This window comes from Ambystoma mexicanum, chromosome 7q (assembly GCF_040938575.1).
Source record: "Ambystoma mexicanum isolate Mex_15411 chromosome 7q, UKY_AmexF1_1, whole genome shotgun sequence".
NCBI classification, from domain to species: Eukaryota; Metazoa; Chordata; class Amphibia; order Caudata; family Ambystomatidae; genus Ambystoma; species Ambystoma mexicanum.
The window spans coordinates 851,056,084-851,079,820 of NC_090941.1; the positions used below are offsets into that span (position 1 = coordinate 851,056,084).

At 48.3% G+C, this 23,737-nt stretch overlaps 1 protein-coding gene across 4 annotated transcripts in view; it reads right to left on the reverse strand.

Moving 5' to 3' along the window:
* CEP295 (centrosomal protein 295) overlaps positions 1–23,737 on the reverse strand; it is a 721,329-nt gene that overhangs the window by 518,128 nt on the left and 179,464 nt on the right. For all 4 annotated transcript variants that reach the window (XM_069639287.1, XM_069639289.1, XM_069639288.1 and 1 more), the window contains exon 14: positions 8,958–9,064. In XM_069639287.1, the coding sequence (XP_069495388.1) occupies positions 8,958–9,064 (107 nt within the window). The remainder of the gene's footprint in view (positions 1–8,957; positions 9,065–23,737) is intronic.

The window sequence follows — 23,737 nt, forward strand, 5'->3', positions numbered from 1 at the left end:
CAACCTTTGCTAGAAGTCTGTACTACACAGGTTGGTAGTGTGACTGAGCAGCCAGGCTTCTCTCAAGTGGGGGTGAATGTGAGCAGTGTGGTTGTAACAGAGTTTCACTGTGACAGTTATTCAAATAAACACTTACACTCAAGGGTTCTTCATTAAACAATTATTAATGTATTTGTCAGTTCTATAAATCTTCTTCAGAAAGGAGCAAAACATGTAACAATTAAAATATACTTCAAAACACTTTCTTTAAATCGGATGATGCCCATTGGGGATGGCACAAGATGATCATTCTCTATATATGAGAATGCATTACTTACCGTAAAAGCATTTCTGATGGTTGTATCTGCTTAGATTCACATGCTGTGCATAGGTCCGACATCCAGTGGTCACTGCGGAGTATTGCATTTTGTTTTTCGTAGTCGAAAAGGGGACGTCGACAAGGCGTGTCTGAAACACTAACCCTATAGTGACGTGCGTTGTACCCACAATCCCTCACGCGTCGAGGTCCCTCTGTTTGTATTTTTCTGCCCTGAGGGAGCCTTCTAGACGTGAGTGAGTGCAGAAAAGAGAGAGATATATAAAGGAAGTCTATGTTCCTTCCATCCGAGCGGGGAGGAAGGGCGGGCGCATGTGAATCTAAGCAGATACAACCATCAGAAATGCTTTTACGGTAAGTAATGCATTCTCTTCTGATGTTTGTTAATCTGCTTAGAATCACATGCTGTGCATAGACTAGCGAGCAGTACCCGGAGTTGGCGGTGGGTTATGAGAAGGAACAGTAGAGAAAAGGTGTCGTAATACTGCCTGTCCCACCTGGGAGTCAGATCTAGAGTGTGTATCTAGACAGTAGTGTTTTGTAAAGGTGTGCACAGAACTCCAGGTAGCCGCTTTGCAGATGGACTCAAGGGGAACATTTGCAATGAATGCTATGGATGCCCCCGTGCCTCGAGTAGAGTGTGCTCTTGGCCTAAAGGGCAGTTCTCTCTTAGCAAGAGTATAGCAGAGAGTGATGCATTGAACAATCCATCTAGAAATAGTGGATTTTGAAACTGCATCTCCTTCTCTTCCTGCTGCCACCGAGACGAAGAACTGATTAGTCTTCCTCAGTGGTCTGGTTCTTTTCATGTAGAACATGACCGCTCTGCGTACATCTAGTGTGTGCAGAGTCCTTTCTCCCAAATTGGAAGGATTTTGAAAGAACGTTGGTAGTTCTATAGATTGGTTTACGTGGAATTTAAAAATAAATTTCGGAGCAAACCTAGGGTGAGTGCGTAGAACCACTTTATCTTTGTGAACTGTAACGAAGGGGTCTAGAATAGAAAGAGCCTGAAGTTCACTTACTCTCCTGATGGAGGTGATAGCTATTAAAAAAGCAGTCTTAAGCGTGAGGTGTTTAAGAGATGCTTTGTGCATGGGTTCGAATGGAGAGCCCATGAGTCTGGTAAGTACCACATTAAGGTCCCATCCGGGAGCTGGGTCAGCTATCGGGGGGTGTATTCTCTTTACTCCCTCCATGAAGGCCTTTATAACAGGGATCCTCCACCACGACACTTTGAGTTGGGAAGTGGTGTATGCAGAAAGTGCAGCTAGGTGGACCTTAATGGAGTTAAACACTAGACCTGAATCCAATAGGTGGGTCAGGTATAGGACCACATGTGTGGGAGAGCAGTCAATAGGGTTGATGCTTTTACTCCTGCACCAGATGACAAATCTTTTCCACTTGCTAGAATAGCAGTGGCGAGTGTTCGGTTTTCGGGCTTCCCTGAGGATGTCCATGCATCTTTGCGGGAGTTGTAGATGTCCGAACTCGATGATCTCAGGAGCCAAGCTGCTAAGTTCATGTTCTGGGGGCATGGATGCAGAGTCCTGCCTTTGTCCTGAGACAGCATGTTGTACGGGCAGGGGAGTTTTACTGGGGGGGATAGAGACATCTCCATCAAGTGAGCGAACCATGGTTGTCGTGCCCACATTGGGGCCACTAGTATCATGGTCACTTGTTCCTGGTGCATCTTGTGCACCACTTTGTTGAGAAGGGGAGTCGGGGGAAAAGCGTAAACAAATTTCCCTGACCATTGCATCGACAGACCGTTCCCCTTGGATTGGTTCTGGGGGTACCTGGAGGCGTAACTTAGGCATTGTGAGTTTTCCAGGGTTGCGAACAGGTCTATTTCTGGGAATCCCCATTGTGTGAAGACGTCGAAGACGATGTCTTCGTGCAGGCGCCATTCGTACTCTTTGGGCAGGGGGAAATCTCTGCTGAGACTGTCTGCTAGCAGATTGAGTTCCCCGGGTACATGTAGTGATAGTAGGAACATGTCCTGTTTGAGAGCCCACTTCCATATATTCTGGGCCAGCTTGGACAGGCCTGGAGAGTGGGTGCCCCCTTGCTTGTTGATGTAGTACATGGCTGTGGTGCTGTCTGTAAGGACCATTACTGTTTTGCCTTGTAGGTGTTCCTGGAAGGCTCTTAGCGCCTTGAACACAGCTAGTAGCTCCAGTAGATTTATGTGTTTGGATGCTACGTTCGGAGTCCACACTCCGTGAGCAGTCTGATGGGATAGGTGCGCCCCCATCCTGTGAGGGATGCGTCTGTGGTTAGAGTGGCTTCCGCCGCGGGTGTGGCAAAGGGTTTCCCTTTATCCATGTTTTCCTTTGTCCACCACCGTAGCGAGAGAACTAAGGCCTGCGAGACCACAACTAGATCCTCCCATAGTCCGCTGGCCTGACACCACTGGCTGTTGAGCCACTCTTGCATTGGGCGCAGGCGCGCGTGAGGTACCAAATAAATACACGACGCCATCATTCCTAGCAAGCGCATTGCTTTGCGTACCGTCACCTCTCGACCGGTTACATATTGAGGGATCTGAAACAGCATGTTTTGGACCCTCTCTCTGGAGGGGAAGACGAGGCCGTCCTTTGTTTGAATTAGAGCCCCTAGGAATTGCTTGATTTGACTGGGGTCTAAACTGGACTTCTTTTCGTTGATGGAGAAGCCCAACTGGAACAAAAGGTCTACTGTCTTTTGGGTATTGGAGAAGCATGTTTCGTAAGAATCCCCTGTTATGAGCCAGTCGTCGAGGTAAGGGTAAACTGGGATGGACAACCTGCGCAGGTGGGCCGCTGCCACTGCCAGCACCTTCGTGAATACCCTTGGTGCTGATGCTATGCCGAAGGGTAGCACTTTGAACTGGTAGTGTTTGCCCTCTATCATGAACCTGAGGTATTTTCTGTGCGCTGGCAACATTGGACATGAAAGATGCATACTTTCATATTTTAATGTTGTCATGTAATCTCCCTGAGAAAGCAGTGGGATTACTTCCTGTAAGGTTACCATACGAAACTTTTGGGGTTTGATAAACTTGTTCGCTGGGCGCAGATCTAATACAGGGCGCATGGTTAGATCCTTTTTGGGTACAAGGAAGTACACTGAATAAATACCTTCCGTTACCTGAGATAGAGGCACGACCTCTATGGCTCCTTTTTCCAGCAGTTGTAGTACTTCTTGGAGAAGGATGGCAAGATGTTCCGGTGTCATGCGACGTCCCCTTGGGGGTCTGTAGGATGGGGAACTGTTGAATTCGATACAGTATCCGTGGGCTACGGTGGAAATTACCCAACGGTCTGAAGTTATCTCCTCCCATGCAGGAAGAAAGGATGTTATCCGGCCCCCGACCGGTGTTGCATGGGAGGGGACGCGAATCTTCGCGTCACTTGGAGTTGTTGGGGGCTTGGGAGCCTCTGGGGGTGGATCCCCGACCCCTCCCTTTGCCCCGGCGTTGGCCTCTTTGGCTGTACTGCCCACTATTGGTTTGGTAATTGGTGGCAGGGTATTGCTGATGTTGATTTTGTTGTTGGTGTTGGCGTTGGCCACGAAAAAAGCATTTGTTGCCATAGCCGCGCCTGGTAGTGGGCTTAGAGATTTGGTCAAGAGTCTTGATAGTGTCGAACTCTTTTTTAGCCATCTCTAGGGCTTCATCTACCGCTTTTCCGAAGAGGTTAGCGTCCTCGACAGGTTTATTTATCAAAGACGCCTGTGTCTCTGGTTTAAAGCCTGAGTTGCGCAGCCATACATGGCGCTTTAGGAGTATTCCTTGTACCAAGGAACGTCCTGCTGTTTCTGCCGCGTCCAGAGAGTTTTTAACAATGCTCTGGTTCACTTGGGTTCCTTCGCCAATAGTTGACAGTAGGCGCGTACGTAAAGGCTCCGGTGCTTCCTCGGCGTCTTTTCGCAGTTTGGCCCACTGCGCGTCTGCGTAGCTTGCAAGCAAGGAATTGTTGTTGGCAATTCTTGCTGAGAAGGCAGCCGAGGAAGTAACTCTTTTTGCAAGGGCATATAGCCTCTTGCCCTCCTTGTCAGGGGGTGCCTCACTGGTGGAAAGTGGTACCCCTGCCCTCTTTCTAGTATTAGATACCACTAGGGAATCCGGAATGGAATCTCCCCTAATGTAGAGGGGGTCTGAGGGTGAAGGAGTGAAAAGTTTTTCAATCCGTGCATTGACCCCTCTGATCATTGCGGGAGTGGACAGCGAAGGTATGATCCTTCTCTTCACTGAAGCGAGGAGTGGAATGGTCTGGCTGACCGGGGGTTTTTCTTTAATCACTCTTTCTACAAAGTCCAATTCTGGAGAGAGTTCCCCGGTGTCGAGTTCGAAATGCGCTGCTGCTCTGCCCAACAGTGCATTGAACGTGGGCTGATCGTCAATTGGAGACGTGTTCCTAACTGGAGAATTGTCCGGAGGAGTTAGGTTTAGGACATCAGTGTCGGAATACACTGATGGCGATTGCCAGGGGTGTGAAGGTCCCTCTTCTGGGTTAACCCCGAAGCCTTCTTCTATAATGTCTGTTCTGTCTTCCAGACATTCCTCCTGGTTCTGTTCTTCATTGTCCATGAAATCATCTTCTTCCTCGAAGTATTGTTCCTCCCCAGTGAGGTCATATACATCTTGGAAGTCTGAGGCTGTGTCCTGCTGGGGATCGACTAGCCTCGGATTTTTGGCCCTGGGGTCCTCCTGAGGCCCTTCTCTGGTCCTCTTGTGAGTTTGAGAGGCCTGGGTGCTCATGAACCTTTCCATCCTCTCCATACAGAGGTGGAGTCTTTCCATTGTTTCATGGGGTACCCCAGAGCGGTCTGGCGGGGGAAACATAGGGTTATCTAACTCGAAATGGCTCGACCTCTCCCAAAGCGTCGAGGAAAGTGTCCCGTCGCCCTCCGAAAAACCTTCAGGTGTGTCGGGAGACTCCCTGACTGAAGGGGGTAGTCCCTGCTTCCCTTCGGGCTTTTTCGGCGTATCCTTTAACTTACACGTAACGCTCGACGTAATCTTCGGCGTACGCTTTTGGGCGTCGGCTACAGCGATCCTTGCTAAGCTATCGGCGACTCGCTTGTCGGCGACTCGTTTGTCGGCGGAAGCTTGAGTTTTCGACGCTATGGGTATCGAACGCTCTACGGCGGTCTGCGCTTTCTGTTGATGCGCACCGGCCGATGGTTTGGTGGCAGCGCCCTTGTTTGCCGAAAGCCCAGTCGCAGGTCGCGGCTGCGGTTGCGAGAGGGGCTTCGAACCCGAACGGTCCGAGGAGGCCGCCGGTGGAACCTGCGTCTCCTTGGGCGCCGAAGGTCTTTTCGACTTCGTCGAAGAAGAGCCGTGGGTTGTGTGTTTATGTGGATCTTTGTGTGCGTCTGTGTCGCCGGGGTGTTCATCCCCATAAGCAGGGCGTGAGCCGAGCCCGTCGGGGCCGGGGACAGACGACGAAGCGCGTAAGCGCTCCTTAGAGGGGGTTTCGACTTCCGTAGCGGAGGTCGTGTTATCGCGTTCCTCGTCACTGTCGGTGGTAGCAGCGGCGGGTGAACCTTCGGCCTTCGACATCGCGTAGGCCGCCCACCTTTTAACCCTTCGGTCTTTTAGAGTTTTAGGCTTAAGAAGCCGACAAGCCGCGCACCCTTCCTCCTTGTGATCGAGGGGCAAGCAGCGGTTACACCGTGAGTGCTTGTCGTGAATTTGCCTTTACAAAGTGGGCAAAACCTAAACGGTGTCCTCTCCATAGCCGAGGCAATAAATCGCGATAAACACCCCAAGGGAAAGGAAGGGGAAAGGGAAAGGCATTCTCAGAAAAGACCCAGAGATGTCCCACGACCCCACTCTCCCTACTGTATATGGCCTGCGAGGCCAGGCCACGTGTTCGGCAGCGCCGAAGGATTTCTTCCGCTCGACCCTCCGTCGAAGATTCTTTTCGGCGGAGAACAGCTTACAACTGCGTCGAGGGAGGGATTATTAATATTAGAGAAAAAACGACCAAAGGTCGAGGAGTTGCAATGTCTCTCGAGGAGCTCCGCGTGAAGGCGACCAGAAGCTGGGCGGAAAAAAACAATGAGGGACCTCGACGCGTGAGGGATTGTGGGTACAACGCACGTCACTATAGGGATAGTGTTTCAGACACGCCTTGTCGACGTCCCCTTTTCGACTACGAAAAACAAAATGCAATACTCCGCAGTGACCACTGGATGTCGGACCTATGCACAGCATGTGATTCTAAGCAGATTAACAAACATCAGAAATCTATATATCTATATATCTATCTATATATCTATCTATATATCTATCTATATATCTATCTATCTATATCTCTATCTATCTATATCTCTATCTATCTATATCTCTATCTATCTATATCTCTATCTATCTCTATATCTATATATCTATATATAACACTTTAGACTTTGCACTTTGCTCGCATTTGGGGTCCAGCACTCTATTGAGGTGGCTCAGATTTCGTCAGTCCTGCTTCAGGAAAGTCCGAAGGATCTTCCTGGCACTCAGATCCAACTTAAAAGCAATCCACTCGTTTTGGTGTTCCTCTCCATGGCACTTCTGTTCCAGCAGCGGAAGTACACCCAGCTTCAAGAGGATGTCCAACAAGTTCACTTTGGAGTAGATTGGTCCCACCAACTCAAGGGGAGAAGTCGTCCTTGCAGGGCTTCTCCAGTCTAAACAAATTCAGATCTTCAGCATAGCAGCAGGGCTTTACCAGGAAAACCAATTGGTCCAGGAGTTGCAGCAGGAGTCTCTTCCAAGTTCTTCTTCGGATGCCTTCGTCCAGTGGTCGACTGCCAAAAAAAACCTTACCTTTTATGCAGGTTTCTCCCATTCATTCCAGCCTAGCTGTCAATCACACAGTTGGGTGGCTGTCCTTGCCGGACAGCCAGCCGGCCAATCACCTTTGGGTGCATTCCTGTAACCAAGGGGATTAAGCACAGGGAGTTTGGGCACCTCCCTCCCTTCCTGCCCCTGCCAGACATACTGGAGCCAGAGGCGGGCTTTCGTGAATCCCACCAAAGGCAAAGCAAACAAAGGAACCAAAACTGGTTTGGCGCGCAGAGTAAATCTCACAAAGGACCTTTCCATCAAGAAATGGCAAAAAAAGAAGACTGGGGCCATTTTGACTAAATGGGCACCTATGGATGCCTTACTGCAGCTGCGAACGCAGCGCACGGTAAAAACACACAATGGTAGTAAAAAGTAAACCACTGCCACTAGCTATTAATTGTAGAAAGGGTAACCTAAAAATGTTACATGAGAAACTAGACAGAGGGTATACCGAGTAACTCCTCCAGCACCCTACGGTAAAATAACGTGTGCTGGTTCTAGAAAGTTACAAAATGTAAGTAAAGTCAATTTCACTTCACTGCTCTTGGAAACAGTTTATACAAGAGAAGGTATTTAAACCTTTTAGAAATCTAAGACATCCCTGTGTCACTGCACTGAAGGTGCTTTGTATCACAATGTAAAGATGATGCCTATGGAGTTTGTCAAACTCCAAAGTCAAAGGAAACAGTCCAAATCACACAAAGAATACGAGAGTGGGAAAAAGGTTCTCACTCTCTTCAGGTTAGAAACTAAAAGTCCAGCAAAAGAGCTGGGGGTCTCGAAGGTAAAAGGGAATTAGCACATTTCTGAGAATTCTCCCTAACCGCGAGTTGTTGACATTGACCGTTCCATTGGCAGCCATTCATTAGTATCTGGAATACCCTGATGACTTTACACTGACGAGCGAGTGTGTGATTTGAATAATATGTCTGGTATTTTCTCCATAAACTCACATACAAAAGATCAGAAAGAAGCTTTCACTTTCTTCATTAGTCTAAATAATTTACAGGGGTCTTTTTCAAGATTAGCATTTTACAAAATCATGGTTATTTCCGAATGGAATATACCCAAATTGTTTGTTGTAAAAGTGCCAGAGACTTTCCTGTGGCAGAGTAACTTGTTCAATTAAAAGTTTGTGCCCCGAGAGCTGTATTTAGGAGTATATAAGCAGGTGAGCAGTTACTCTCCAGGGAGCTAGCAGGAGGAAAAGTGCATATTTTCTTGCCCATTAACCTAGATTTAGCGGTAATGGCGACAAACAGGTGATTTTTCAATTTTATTTCAAATAGAAAAAAATAAATAAAAAGAGGGTCTGATGAATATCCCTGCACGTTGTAACGTGGTACCAATAGTGTTTTCATCTCAAATTGAGAAAGAACGTGTTGGCCGTTTCTCTGCTAGAGATCAAAACTACCAATCAAGATTCCCACCATGGATCGGGGAGAAGGGAACAAGATTAAGTCCTGTTTCCCTTTCCATGGCAGCCAAATCCAGATTTGGGAAGTAGCAACGCAAGGGCGGTGGGGCGGGAAGGTGGTATGTGTGGAAAAGGGGGTTGATGGCGGGGGGATAGAGGGGAAGAGGAGAGCGCATTTACCAGATTCCCAGCGATGGAAGATGGTAGGCTCCTGCTCCGAGGAGGCTCGGAGCAGGAATCTTTACCATTCTGAGCCTCCTCATTGGCTGGGGTGCACCCACCCCCCTCACCGGTTCCAAATACCTCATTTGATATTTGCATATCCCCACCACAAAGCCATGTAAAATTCTCCCTAGCACTGACATTTTAATAAACACTAAAAAAAACTGAAATCATACCTGTCTTTGCCTCTCTGCTGCCATTGTGAGTCTGGCAGCTTGCTCCTGTGGATTAAGTATGAGTGAATTTCCAGCAATAACTGTAGTGTCTACGATCTCCGGAGACTCTAATCAGAAAAAAGAAAAAAGTCAAATGTATAAATATCCGATACCATTTTTGGTCCCGTCTACTTCCTGCCTATTAAGTCATCAACTAAGACACTTAAGATAGTGTAATACGGAACCCTATGGCAAAGTCGTTAACTGGTCCACTGGCACAAGGATGACTGAGGTCGAAGGATAGGGACATGTTTGAGTAGGTACATGGAAGATCCCTCAGAGGCCTCCATACCATCCAATACAGCATGCTGTTAGGACAGTTTTTCTGAAGTCCAACTAAGGGCTGAATCAAACCATACAACTTCAGCAATACAGAATCTCCAACTCTCAGTATGTCTGTATCACCTGAGATGGGGGTAGCATGGACAGAGCAGCCAGGCTTATCTTAGGGGGGAGAAAGGGCCGTAGGTCAGTACAAAGAAACTGTAGTACAAATATGGTTTAAAGAAACACTGAGTAAGTATTGTAAAAATAATGGTTTATTTTAAATACAGTAGGCCAAGATAAATCTTGGGGAAGTATTATCGACATAAGTTATGAACACAAACATAAAAACCAACACAATACCTATAGTGTACAAACCAAGGTATAACCTTTAGTGGAGCATTAAGCAAGTCAAGGTGAGTCAAATCTAATAGTATATTACTATCCTGAATGTATAACCATTTGTTAGGCAACATTTTCATAGTAATGATAACTCTTCCTGACCTGCGTCAACCCCAGAACTTTTGATTTTACTGGTGGATAATTTTTCCTTATACCTCTGAGCGGGATCCTTTTTCCACTCACACAATCTTTTACTCTTTGTATGGGCGTCATTTTCAAGACTCTCCATAGTCTCTTTTAAAAGTTATCCTATTTGACAACTTTTTCAGTAAGTGCCTATTGTTGCTGGGTTGCACTGGGGCTCCCCTTTTAACTTTCTCTAGCTAACCTTGGTAGCACGACAGTTCCCAAGGGTAGAAAGGATCTTTGGATCCTTTGACATGTTATTAAGTGAGTCCTGCACCCCCACCTTATGTGGAGTGCTGGAGAGATATAAAGTATTCCCCTTTCACACCAACAATTCTGTTACAGGGACAAACTTAACTTTAATGGCTGGTGGTAGTGAACCTTTTTATTAATTCAGTGCACCTTTACTGCAGGCTGTTTGCACAGCCCCGGTAAAGGCACCCATGGGTGCTAATCTTACCAAAATGGCCCCTGTTATTTTTCCGCCATTTTAGTGTTCCTCATCCTTTCTTGTTCCTTCCCCCGACATCCAGGGTGGGAAATTCCTTTGTGTTATTTTTATCTTCGGCGCCAGTCCTGTGGACTCCACACCCAGTCTCCAGAGTGTCTGAAGGCAGGAAGCGAGGAAGGAGTCCAAAACTCTGCAGCCCCTTCGTCTTCCAGCCTGAGTGCGAGATTACAGTACAAACTGGAAGGCTGGTTATCCTAAAAGGATTGCCAACACCCCACGTTTTAATGTTACAAGGCTGTTTGATTGGCTGGGTCCCTGCATAAAAGTCCTAACCTGGAAGCTGAAGAGGTAGTCGACCACTGGAACCAAAACCGAAGAGGATGATGAAGGAAAAGCGGCTGATACTATTTCAAGCGACCGGGGAACATGCTGTGTAACTGGAGCCTGCTGTAGCCCTTCCTTCCAATCGAACTGGGGACTCTGAAAACAACGACCCTGATCCAGAGTCTGGAGCGACCCATTAGACTCAGGAAGACCTGCAATTTGGGCCATCCCACGCCGTGCTGCGACCTTGCAGGGCTGCAATATCCCAATACCTTGAGCAATTGTGCGGTGTAGGGTCTTCCAAATTCCGAATCTCGCTGAAACTTTGAGGGCATCCTGCTGGATCTCCAGAGGCACGATTCCAGTCCGAAAAAAGTCCCCTCACCAGAGTGCTGGACCTGGAAAACGATGAGAACCTGACCAGCGATTTTCTATCTTTTTCTGTGCTCCAGAAAAATGCGCCAAATCCACAGAAGTGCATCCAGCTGTGAGGAAAACCTTGCCTAGAGCCTTCACCATTCATCAATGCTGCAAAATCCTTTCCAAGGTCCCGTTTGTCACCACGACAAGGAATCCACCGACCGTGTTTTTGGCTGCAGATCCTGAAGTGCTCATACTGTAAAATCCTCTGTGCTCAGGTACTGTGCTGGCTTGGGTATTTACTTACCTTACATCTCTTGTGAATCCTGTGTAGTTTTGGGGTGTTTTCTATTGGGAGTCTTCTCGTTCAGTGCACCCTGGCCCCTGCTGGAATCCTCCTAGGGTGCCTTCTGTGAAGCCCTGGATCCTCAAACGCTAAAGTGAAATACTTACTTGTTCTAACAGTCTTCCTTAGGAACTCTGACTTTTGCTACTTTAGAACCTATGCCGACCTGTGGGATACTAGACCCTAGTGACCCATTCTGCCACTGAGAACACTCACGCTCCAAGAATATGGGAAAGACTTCTAAGGATTGGGTCTTTTGCCTAGAAAAGAGAATCAACCCGGGGCGTTAAAGGAATTGAGCCCCCCCCCCCACTGATAACCCCACCCCTGCAAGGTGATCTGACCGAGGACCCTATGAGGAGATCACCCACAGTACCCCTAGGAGAAAGAATGACGTTGAAAGACCCCATGCGAACCAGAGAACAAGACCTCACTGTTCCGGGGCGGGAGAGGGAACTGGTGTGCTGCGCAGCGTCCAGCGCGGAGGTCCCTGGGCAGGACTCGAGCAGGAGAGTTGGCAGCGCACAGACCACTGTGGACCCCCTCCGAAGACATCCCGCTTGACAGCAGGCTTTGAAACACATTGTGTATAAGGCTATATAAAAAAACAATCAGGCACCCCACCTAACCGCTGTGGACATGGGTGGGGTGGGGGACCGAGAAAGGGTGGACCAGTGGGGCCCGGAGCAGGAGATTCTGCAAGAGCGGCGGAAGAGGAGCTCGCCCGGACTCTGAAAGGCAGGGGCCTGCCCGCACCGGGGGTAGGTCCACTTGCAGGCGAAGTGAGTCAAGATTGCGCCTTCAGATCTAGGCGGATCACTGCATTCAGAAAATGAAATAGCAGGTGCTCCGGCCTGTAAACTCTCACTCACTGTCCACCCCTCTGAAAAAATAGACCCGCATTGCCTTCAGCCAGCCCTTGCCACCGGGCATTCTTGAGGGAATGGAAGTGGCCGCTCCACTGCAAATCGGACCATAGGCCTGGGGAAAGAGGCCCCACACTCAGTGACAGGCCCACGGGCTACCAGAGAGGACTGAGGGGCATTGGTGGGCTCCCTCGTCTGGGAAGCGAGGCTGAACACAATCCGCCTGTGGAACCGAGCCGGGACAGGGAGCCCGAAGCCATAGCCCAACCTGGGTGGTGGCCCACGGGACCGCTTACGGTGCCTGCCCAGAATGGACTCACCAAGATAATCCATAACTTTGAAAAGACCCAAGAGCCTGGAATATAGGGGGAATAGGGAGGAAAAGGAAGCCTCCTACGACGACACATCAGCCCTTTGGAAACTCGAGGGGCCTGGGAGGGTCCTACCCTGAATGGAGCAGGTGGGCGGCGGCCCGGACGGCTCAGCTGGAGAAGAGAGACGAGTTATAGGGGCGACTCCCCAAGGTGTTACACAATGGGTCAGCTTCAAAGTGAGGGAACCCAAAGGGACGGCGAGGTTCCCAGAGAACTGACCAGAGCCCAACGATTGGGTCACTTCTAAAGTCTTTGCAAACGCAGTGGAAGAATCACCCGAGACCTTCCAGACCGTGTGTGGCTCTCGTACAGCAGTATTAGACAACAGACAATGTGAGGTCCCCCAGAGTCTGGCATTGTGGCATGTGCCCACCTTGAAAGAGGCAACCACGCAACACCCCCCCGACCCCCGAAAGAGAAAGAGGCAGAGTGTTGATAGAGCCACCCAGTCCATCCCGTGAATACGTAGCAAACGCTCTCCAAGCCAACCAAAACGGAGCCCAGGACAAACACATCAGAACCACTTGGACTAGAACCTCCTCTCCACCACCGTACGAGTGGGAGCCATACGAGTTGGAGGAAAGTACATCAAGAGTACCGGTTTCAAGAGGCGACAAGGCGCCCGACAGCAGGGGGGGGGGGGGTGTAATGTATCAGCGCGAAGATACGACGAAGACCACCTCAGCAATGTAAAAGGACTTTGCGATCAGATGTAGCTCCGAAATTTGAGAAAATGGACCAAAGGGTGGACAAAGTAGAGGACAGACTTCTCCAGCTCAAGACCAATCAATCATTGTCTACCGTCCTAGAAACACAGACACGAGACTGGCGGCTCTGGAGAAGAGACGAGGAAAGGGCCCGGCAAATGGACCACTTTGAGAACAGGGAAAGGAGGAACAATCTATTTTTTGGTGTTCCGGAGGCAGAGGGTGAGACAGAGCGGTACATTGGTCGAGTGGTCAGAAGTGATCCGCCTCCTCTTTGGGAACGAGGTGACCACGGAACCCACAATAGACAGGGCGCACAGGGCGGGGGCAGGCCCCCCCCCCGCTCTAGCCTTGTACGCTTCCACGACTACACGGAAAAAGCTAAAGTTCTAGAGGAAGCCAGGAAAGCCTGTGACATCACATACAACAACTCAAGAATTGCAATTTTTCAGGACCTCTCCGCATTCACTCTGGCTAAACAGAGACTATGTCACCCCGACCCAGTGTCTGGGGGGGGGGGGGGGGGGGGGGGGTGAAGGGGTGTGGTACAGGTGGGGCTATCCGTTCTCCCAGTCATTTGCGTACATGGGCCAGAGAACCACCCTGGTCACGGAAGATGACATTAAAGGAGCGATCCAAGATTATGTGGAGGCTCCGGATGCCCAGAGACAACCTACGGGGGAAGCAGCAGGAGCGAGGTGGAATGGATAGGCCCAAAGACATAAGGAGGATTCCAGGATCCAGAAAAATGAAGAAGCTGTGTTAGGTACGAAGGCAGGGGGGGTGGGGGGGTCGTTGGGGGTCATGCTCCACCCGGGGGGGGGGGGGGCAGCAGTAGTGGGGAAAGGCGGGGGGGGCAATAGTTTGAGAATCTCAGGCAATCAATGGTTTTGTAAGGAGGAACGGCGGCAAGGGGTAATAGGACAGAGAGGTGTTCTGAGAAAAACAAAACGGAACCACTGATCACGAGTTGGAAATAGGCTCCCTCAACGTAAGGGGAGTGAACACCCCTACTAAAAGATCCCTAATAAGTAGGGAGTTCTGAAGGGCGAGATTATACCTACTCTTCCTTCAAGACACTCAGTGGGCTAGAAAGAAAGAACCAAACATAAGAGGGAGAGGAATAGGGGAGGCCCTGCCCGCCTCGCACAAATCCAAAAAAAGGGGGGCGACAATCCTATTGGTGCAGGACATAGGTTTCAAAACAGAGGCCTTACGGAAGGACCCAGAGGGTCGAAACCTGTTTGCAAGACTCTGGCTGTGGTCTACGGGCCCGACAAAGCCCAGGCTCAATTTTGGGAGGGGGTGAAGGATAAGCTCGAACTCTTTACTCAAGGAACTTTAATAGTGGGTGGAGAGATAAAAAGAGATTGACGCACCATGCAACCCGAGCAACCGATTACCTCACTTTGCAATGCTTCCGCACGGTTAATCAGGAGCTGGGCTTGGAAGACACATTTCTGAACACAAACACAGGTGACCCACCATGCATATACTATTCAAGGATACATTAGTCCTCTTCCAGGATTGACTATATCCGATAGATGACTCACTACTTCCCTACATGGCAAACCACAGGGAAGACCCAGTTCCCTGGTCCAATCACGACCTGGTGAGACTACCTATTGGGGGGTGGGGTTAAAAACAAAGAGGGAGGTGGAAGTGTAATGACACTTTACTAAAGGATGAGGTGACAGCAAAAATGGTCCTAGGGAGCATAGTGGAGTACTTTGCCCTGAATGAAACCGGGGGGGGGCAGCCCTCGCACCCTCTGGGATGCATTCAAGGCAACAATAAAACAGGAGCCCAAAAAAAAGGGAAAGGAAGCACAGGAAAAAAACCCCTTTGAGAGAAAATAGCAGAACTACAACCTGGCCGCTCCACGGATAACCACATCACCTCTGACCAGGTAACAGCCCCAGAACAATATAGGACCCAACTGAAGGAACTCCTATTAACCAAAACAGAGAGGAGTCTTCAGCTGCTCAAACAAAAATATTATGAAAAGGGAGAACGAGCAGATCGAATGCTGGCGTGAAAGCTTAGGGAGGCCCAGAAAAGCAGGATGGTGAGAGCTATGAAAACCGAGATGGGGGAACTGAGCTACGATACCCCGAGTATGGGAATAGACTTTTGGAAGCACTACGAAAAGCTAGACAAGTCTGAATTTGGAGGTGAAGACTCCTAAATTGAGTACTTCCTCAAGACGATCCCAGTTCCAGGGCTGGCAAGAGAGGTAGCAGAGAACTAATAGGCTTCTATAGAAGAGGAGGAGATAGTTCAGGCAATCAGGGGAATGAAAGGAGGCACCTCCCCAGGGAAAGACAGGTTTTCAGTAAAATGTTATAAGACATTGCGCTTCACACTAGCCCCCTACCCGGCAAAGGTATTCAATGCGGACATTGCGGGCGACATGCTACCCGAAACAATGATGGGGGCAATTATAGTGCTTATACCCAAGGAAGGTAAGGACCCCACCTAATGTTCCTCTTCTAGGCCAATATTGTTACTGAATACAGACGTCAAGATCCTGGGGAAGGTACTCAAAAGGATGGATGGTATTATGCCATTGCTAGTATATTGAGATCAGGTGAGGTTCATAAGGGGACGACAGGGCTCATAACATCAAAAGACAATAGATTTGGTCCACAATGCACAAGTGTCGGATCAAAAGACAATAGATTTGGTCCACAATGCACAAGTGTCGGATCTCAACGCGAGCTTGCTTTCCATAGATTCGGAGAAAGCGTTTGATAGAGTCGAATGGCGGTACATGATGCCACTCCTCCAGGAGATGTGATTTGGGGAACATATGAGAAAGTGGATAGCAGCACTGTATAGGGCCCCTACAGCAAAGGTACAGGTAAACAGAGCTCTCGGCCTCATTCAACCTCTCGAGGGGCACAAGCCAGGGATTTCCCCTTTCCCCCTTAATATATGCCCCGATAATGGATCCCCTCGCCATAGCCGTGAGAACACACCAGGGTATTAGGGGTATACAGAGGAGTGAGGTGGAATTCAAGCCCCTGTTTGCAGATGCCATCCTGGGATATTTGGTGCAGCCCAGCCGGTCGCTCCCGCCCCTCTCCCGCCCCTCTCTCCTTAAAAGAAGCTTTTGGGCTATTTTCGGGGATGAAAATCAACAAATCAAAATCTATGTTGCTCCCTATCCGAGCACATGACTCACAGTTAGACCCGCTAAATACGTTCCTGGGGATCAGGGCTGAGAAGACATCAATCTGTTACCTGGGCATCCAACTTACTAGAGACCTCTCGAAAATGGCATTGACCAACTACGACCTTATAGTGGCGGAAGTTAAGACTGATATGAAGCGGTGGGGCAACTTGATTCGGTCATGGTACGGATGCATGACAGCGGTGAAAATGAATGTCCTGCCAATACTTCTCAATCTCTTTACGGCCCTCCCCTCAAGAGTCCCAGAACAGACCTTTAGGGAAATCCAGAAAGCAGTCGAAACATTTATTTTGCATGGTAAGACCCTGAGGACTAAGACTGACTCACCCTCCAGAGAGGAAGGGGGCTTTGGTTGGCCAGACTTTCACCTCTCCTATTGGGCAGAGCAGCTACAGTTACACCTAGAACACATGAAAGATGGTAAAGGGACGTACTGGTCTTACCTGGAGGACATGGACACCCATCGTCTCAAGGTGCAGGACCTTCTCTGGGCCCCACGAAAGACCACCCCAAGCAGAATAATGAATCACCCAACCCTGGGGATACTTTGATCTATCTGGAGGGAGGAGGGACAGGGACAGGCGCACAGGGACAGACAGACAGACAGACAGACACACACCCAACCACCTCACGACATAGCCCTCCCCATAAGCATCCTTGTGGGGCCCGGTATTCAGGCTGGGAAATAGTGGATTCAGGAACGCGCAGGCCTGGTCGGACAAAGGTATGGAAAGGGCGCGCCAAGTGTTATGGGAAGGCAAATTCTTATTGTATGAGGTGGTGGTAGAGGTCCTGGGCCCCGAAACAATCTCCATATTTGAATATCTCCAACTGAAGGGCATTCTGTGCGACCAGAAATTGGAGAAAAAGCTCAAGGGAATGTGAACACCTTTCGAGAACGCTTTAGACTTGTCTGACTCTGGACAGGGTATGGTGTCTAAATTGTATAAACTATTGAACACCAACAACCTCGAAGAAAGGTGGGGGTGTTCCATCAGTACTGGAATGAAATGGCAGGGGAGATCCTCACTGAGGTGTGGAACAAGGTCTTCAAAATAACTTTCCACGGGAACCTATTCACAGCAGGCATGGAACACAATTTAAAAGGTCCTGCAAGGATCACACCGAGACCCACTAAAGTTATCAAAGATGTTCGCGGGGGCCTTACCGGGATGTCCTTGGTGATGCGGCCAGGTGGGAACGAGGGGTCACATGTGGTGGCACTGTCCGCTGATACAAAGATACTGGTTGGACTTGTGGGGATGGATGGAAGAGGTCACCGAGGAACCACTCCCACATGACCAGCTTACTCTGTTACTTGGCCTTCCCCCGAGGGACTCGGATATATACAGATACCCCAGAATGTGGGAAACTATGCTGAGGGTGGATATGGTAGCCCTGGCACAGAAATGGAAGAGTCTGGTAGCCCCAAGTAAATAGGACTGGCACAATAAGCTGAAGCATGTGTTGCTGCTGGACAAATTGACAGCAATGGTTAACTATGACCCAGGCACCATTCGCACAGCCTGGGAAGTACATTGAAACTCTGAACCCACGATGCGCTGGAATCAGAGAGGGAGGAGGGGTTTGGGTAGGGGGAGGTGAAAGGCAGCGTGGAGTGGAAAAGGATAGTGGGGGATGCACGTAGGGGGGTGGAGTCAATCCAGCACAAGGTGGACAAACTAGGTGACTTTATAAGGAATATCTTCAAGCAAGGACTCAAGCACCAGGAGACTCAATAGCAAAGACGGCTAGGCCCATGTAACATATTGCCGAATGTTAAGTTCCTGTTTTTCTGAGCTCCAGGATTTCGAAATCAACATGATTTGGTTTGGGGCAGGGGGAGTGTCAGTTTATTGTGAAATCAATTGTGTAAAATTCCAATTAATAAAAAAAATGTTCTGCCATTCTGAAAGGTAGCTATAAGGTTATTTTACTCACTGCAAATTGGTTGTGCCTCTTTGCCAAAAGTAATGCGGTTGGTTTCACTTCATTATTCCCGTTAGGATAAATGTACGAGTGTCCCAAACTGGGTCTTGCAGACTTATTCTGGACAGGCTAACAGCAAGTCAGGGGAAGCATTAGGTATTACCTACCTAGAATACCTCAGAGTTATTCATAAAGTCTAACACTGGGTTTTGCTTTCCCTGGTCGGTTTTAGACAGACACAAAAACAGCTTAAGTTTTGCATCTGCCTTTAAGTTGCTTATAGCTTATGTAAAAAGTGTATATGTTTTACTTGCCTTGAGTATAACTGGGTTACCCTAAAATAAGTTAGTTATTGCTTCCCTTAGTCTGTGAACTGAAAAGCAACTAATTGAATATTACACCCCAAGGTCCAACTCCCCTAGAATAACTTATCCTGAAACAGTGTTATAGGTTTATACTGTTCCTAGAATCTGTGTTTCACTAGATCAGAAAAGTCTATTGTCCAGTTGATATTACTATGTGATTTCTTGCTGAGCATCACGGTACAACTGATAAGGTCTACTACCCTGGTATTACTGAAAGTCATCTAAAAGTAACACTCAAGGTAAGCAAGAACTTTTGTAACTGTGCACTCAGAATTACAGTTACCAACGAACTTCTTTTACAAGTGAGTAGCTTTTGCACACTTGTGATTCTTGTCAAGGCAGAACCTTGTCTTACCCAGTTCTTCGCTTATTCCATAGCATAAGTTCACCCATAGGCAGTAGAGGGACCCTAGCGGTCTAGGTGCCAGCTGTAGGCAGGGTGAGATAGGGCTCAGTTGCAGGCAAAGTCAGAGTCCGAGAGGAGGACTGTTCAAACAAGTTAAGTATTTCACTTTAAAGTTAGTTGAGGGACAATAGGCTTCAGAGAAGACATCCTATTAAGATTCCGCAGTGGGTCTGGGTGAACTGGATGAGTGGCCTCCCAATCACAGTAAACACCCCAAAGCTATACAGAAATCACAAAGGCTTAGGGTAGGTAAAATACCCCCAGCCAACAGTACCTCAGCACAGAAGAGTTGCATCAGGAAGTAATCAGGATCTGCAGCCAAAATCACAGTTGGTGGATTCCTTTGTCAAGACAACGGAAGACAGGACTTTGGAAGCACTTTGGCAGCATGGATCATGGAATAAGGCTCCAGGCAAGAGTTTCCTTGCGACACACAGAAAAAGGCAGACTATCGCTGGGCGGATTCTCGTCATTTGCAAGGTCCATCACTCTGATGAGGGGAGTTTTTGAACTGGAATCGTGCCTCTGGAGATCCACCAGAATGCCCAGGGAAGAGCTTGCACCACACAATGGCTCGAGGTCCCAGGGTATTGGAGTTTCCAGCCCCAAGGACGCAGCATGGTGTGGGATGGCTCAAAATGCAGGTATTCTTGAGTCTAGTGGGTCTCACCAAGCTCTGGGTCGGGCTTCTCATTTTCAGAGTCCCCGAGTCGATTTGAAGGCAGAGCTACAGCAGGCTCTGGTTACACAGCAGGCTTTCCGGTCGCTGGAAACAGTCTTGGCTGCCGTTTCTTCATCTTCCTCTTCGGCTCCAGTGGTCGACTACCTCTTCAGCATCCAGGATCTGATTTTTATGAAGGAAGCCAGCCACTCAAACAGCCATGCGACATTCAAACTTGGGGGAATGGGGGGTAAGGAGGGAGGGGGGGGGGGGGGGGGGTGAAACGGAGGTTTCAGTCCTTTCAGGACTTTGTTTGAAACCTACTGCATTGTGAAACCTAGGCCTCTCTCCAACTATACAGGACTATCAAATCTAGGTGTAGCCTCCATTTCTGTATATTATATTTGAAACCTTCTGTATTGTTAAGCCTGGGCCTTTCTCCCACTCTCCAAGAAACTCAAAACTAGGCAATAAGCCAAATTGCGTATGTTAGTTGCGAGACATATAACCCACTAACCAAACAGCTCTAATTTCTGCATGCTTAACTCCCAACCACCTCTCCCACAGCAAACAGCACATACTTCACCACCCTGCAACAAACACATAAGCCGCACCAACAGCGCATGAGGATTGACATCTACCTTAAACTCGCACCAAAGCTCAGCGCACTGTGAAAACCAAACTGAAGCTGCCAAAAGGACACCACTTCTCTCACTATCCTACTCCCTCTTCACCCTAACCCACCCCGCCTTCTCGTTTGCAGACCCGCCAGAGCGCCCGAGGACCAATTCCAATTGGTGACAGTGTGCGGTACAAATACCTTTAACATTTAAACTAGTAAAAAAACAATATATGAGGTTGCTACATAGGCTTGCAATGGCAAAAAAGGTAAAGGGTGGAAAATAACATCCACTAGGGCTGCTCCACTGAGGATTTAACATGGGGTTGGATGCTTGGAATTTGTGCAGGAATCGGTCAGCCTTAGACCCAAACAGGTTATTCCCGTTTAAGGGCCCATCTAAAGGTTTTGTGAACAACCAGAGGGCATTTCACAACCTAGTCCCCGGGGATCCCATGTCTCGGGAGGATAGCTTGGGGGCAACGCGCTCGCCTTGGAAGCAAGAGGACACAGGTTCGATCCCCAGGTCCATGCTTAGAAACCTCTGGGTATTAAGCACATTATAAATAACCAATTATAATTATATACTCGGTGAAAGGCCATCGCTTTTGGCTCTCTGACCCTAGAGGTGGACATGGGAGGGAGGATCACCTGGGTAGGGGATCCTTTGGGAAAGTTCATAAAGGTCCACAACCCATCCAAGCCTATCCCTGTTTATTTTATGGGGAACTACAACTCCCATAATTCCTCCCCACTTTGTACGGACAAAAGATGTGGAATTAGGTCTGAAGCATTACCCCTCCCCCCCCAGACTTGCATTGGCCCTGTCCCTGTAATGAGGCCCGGGCAGAGTCAGGCACGTAGCTCTAATAATGTACACCTGCCACCTTTTAAGACTATGCGAAAATAAAAGGTGGCGCAAACAGGCAAACAGTGACGCTGGGTACGGGAAGGAACAGCTCTTCCGAGGCTGATCCTTACCAGGCTGTGGGAGTTCAAAGGACAACGGGCAAATTCTAGGTAGTAATAACAAAAGAAAGACCAACATACCAAGTAAACACAATAGATACATCATGAAACAAACAAAACAAGCAAAACTGGGCCAGTAAAAAGAGGAAAAATACAGAACATATATAAAATAATAAGAGCAGCCAAATTACATTACATCAGGCTATTTCTTATCATTTAAGTTTGAGTACTGGAATCAAAAGGAATAAAAAGAGAGAACCAAATGTTAGGGAGAATTCTCATAAATGTGTAATTCCCTTCACCTTAGAGACCCCCCTCCGCAACTTTGCTGGATTTTGAGGACTTGATTTTTTTTTTACCGGGAGAGAGTGTGAGCTTTTTTTCCCCACTCTCTCATGTATCTGGATGTACGTTTTACTCGTGTTTCATTTGGTTATGGAGTCTAAACAACTCCATAGGCATAATCTTTTTCAGTTGTGTCACACAGCACCTTCAGTGCAGTGACACAGGGAAGCCTTTTAGGCTGTCCCAAGGTTTAAATACCTTCTGTGGGATAAACTACTGTTTCGCAGAGAAAGTAAAGTGAAATTGACTTTACTAGTCTTTAAATTCCTAGACCCAGCACACCCCATCTTACAATAGAGTGCTGGAAGGGTTACGTAGTATCCCCCTGTGCCTAGAAACTCATGTAATAGTCAAATGCTACCCTTTCCTCTCGAAATGGCTGATGGCAGTGGTTTTACAACAAACTACCATGATTTTTCCCCACCGCGAACAGCGGTAGCGTCATATCGCAGGAGCCATGTTTTTCAAGATGGCGTCTGAGCCCCCTTTGTTTAAACATGTCCTGGTCTTTTTTTGCCATTTCTTTTTGGAAAGGTCCTTCTAGTGTTAGTCTCTGCGCGCAAAACCAGGTTTGGTGCCTTTGTTCCTACGCGTTTGGCAAGCTTCAGAACTGAAGACTGCCTCTGGCGCACCAGTGTCTGGGCTGGGCAGGAAGTGAGGGAGGTGGCCAAAACTCCCTGTGCTTAGTCTCCTAGGAGGGAAAGGACAGCCACCCTGCTCGGTGAGTGACAGCTAGACTGGAATGAATGGGAGAAAACTGAATAAAAGGCGAGTCTCTTGGCTTGGAAGGCGGAGTCGATAACGGGAACAAAAGAACCGAAGGCGAGCTTGAAGAGGATGGCTACTGCAACTCCTGGACTGTTGGTTTGCCCAGTGAAGCCCTGCTGCAGGTCCAAATCGCCAAGTTCACCTCAGAGAAGGAAGCCCCTACAAAGACGACTTCTTCCTTGGAGTTGGTGGGACCAATCAACTCAACACGAAGCCACCCGATACCATTCTCGGAGCAGGTTGTATTTTCCTCAGAGTGCTGCAGGAAACCGAATAACCAGGGAGAGGGACACCAGTTTGTGTGCTTGACTACAGCTACCGGAATTGAAGATTTGTCAGTTGCCAGATTTTTGACCAGTCCAAGTGCAGAAGTCCCCCGACGTCCTCCCTCTTGTCCCCACGACTGACGCTCAGGAACCGCGAGATCTGCACATTCTGCCAGGAACAGACGTCTTCAGCTGCATCTTTTTCTTCATTGTAAGGTACTGTGAAAACCTGACCGAGAGAACTTACCCCTCACTGCAAAAGTGCTTGGGACTTTTGCAACTTGTGACCCATACGATTCTTTCTTTTATACACTACTCATGAGAACTATGGCAAAGGCTTTTCCGTTTAACTACCAGAACTGCTTTATCCTATACAAGATGTTTGCCCATTGACTTTGGCCTAACCTATTCCATTGAATCGACTCCTCTGGTGAACTCAAAACATTTGCACCGTCTAAGAATAATTGTGATCTTTTTATTAACCTGTCTCTTTTTGCTCCTACTTCAAAGTATTCTGAATGCCATTTTGATCCTCCTTCAAAGTAGTTTACATGCCTCAAAATCATACAGTGTAAAGAACTGACGTATATTTGTATGTGATATAGATTGCCTCCTTCTAGTGAATGTTTTATAAGTGTTTTACCAAGAAACCTTGAGTGCAAGAGTCTGAGTACTTGTGATTTTAGACCCCTGTGTAACATCATTACAGCTCACATTCCCCTCTTGAGATAAGCGTGGCCGCTCAGCAACGCTTCCAAAACTGTGTAGTACAGACTTATACCACAGATTGGCTTGCTTACACCTGTAGTCCTAGCTGTGTGTAGTGGTCCCAAAGGGTACTGCATACAAACTTTGCATAACAATTATGGGACAAGTTTCTGCCACAAGGTTGAAATGACAGCAGCCCAATCAATTTCTTTTCCCCGATTTCTTCTCAGCACCAGGTCCCATAGTGCCACTCAAATTACCCACCAGGCACACCACATTACTCTGGGGT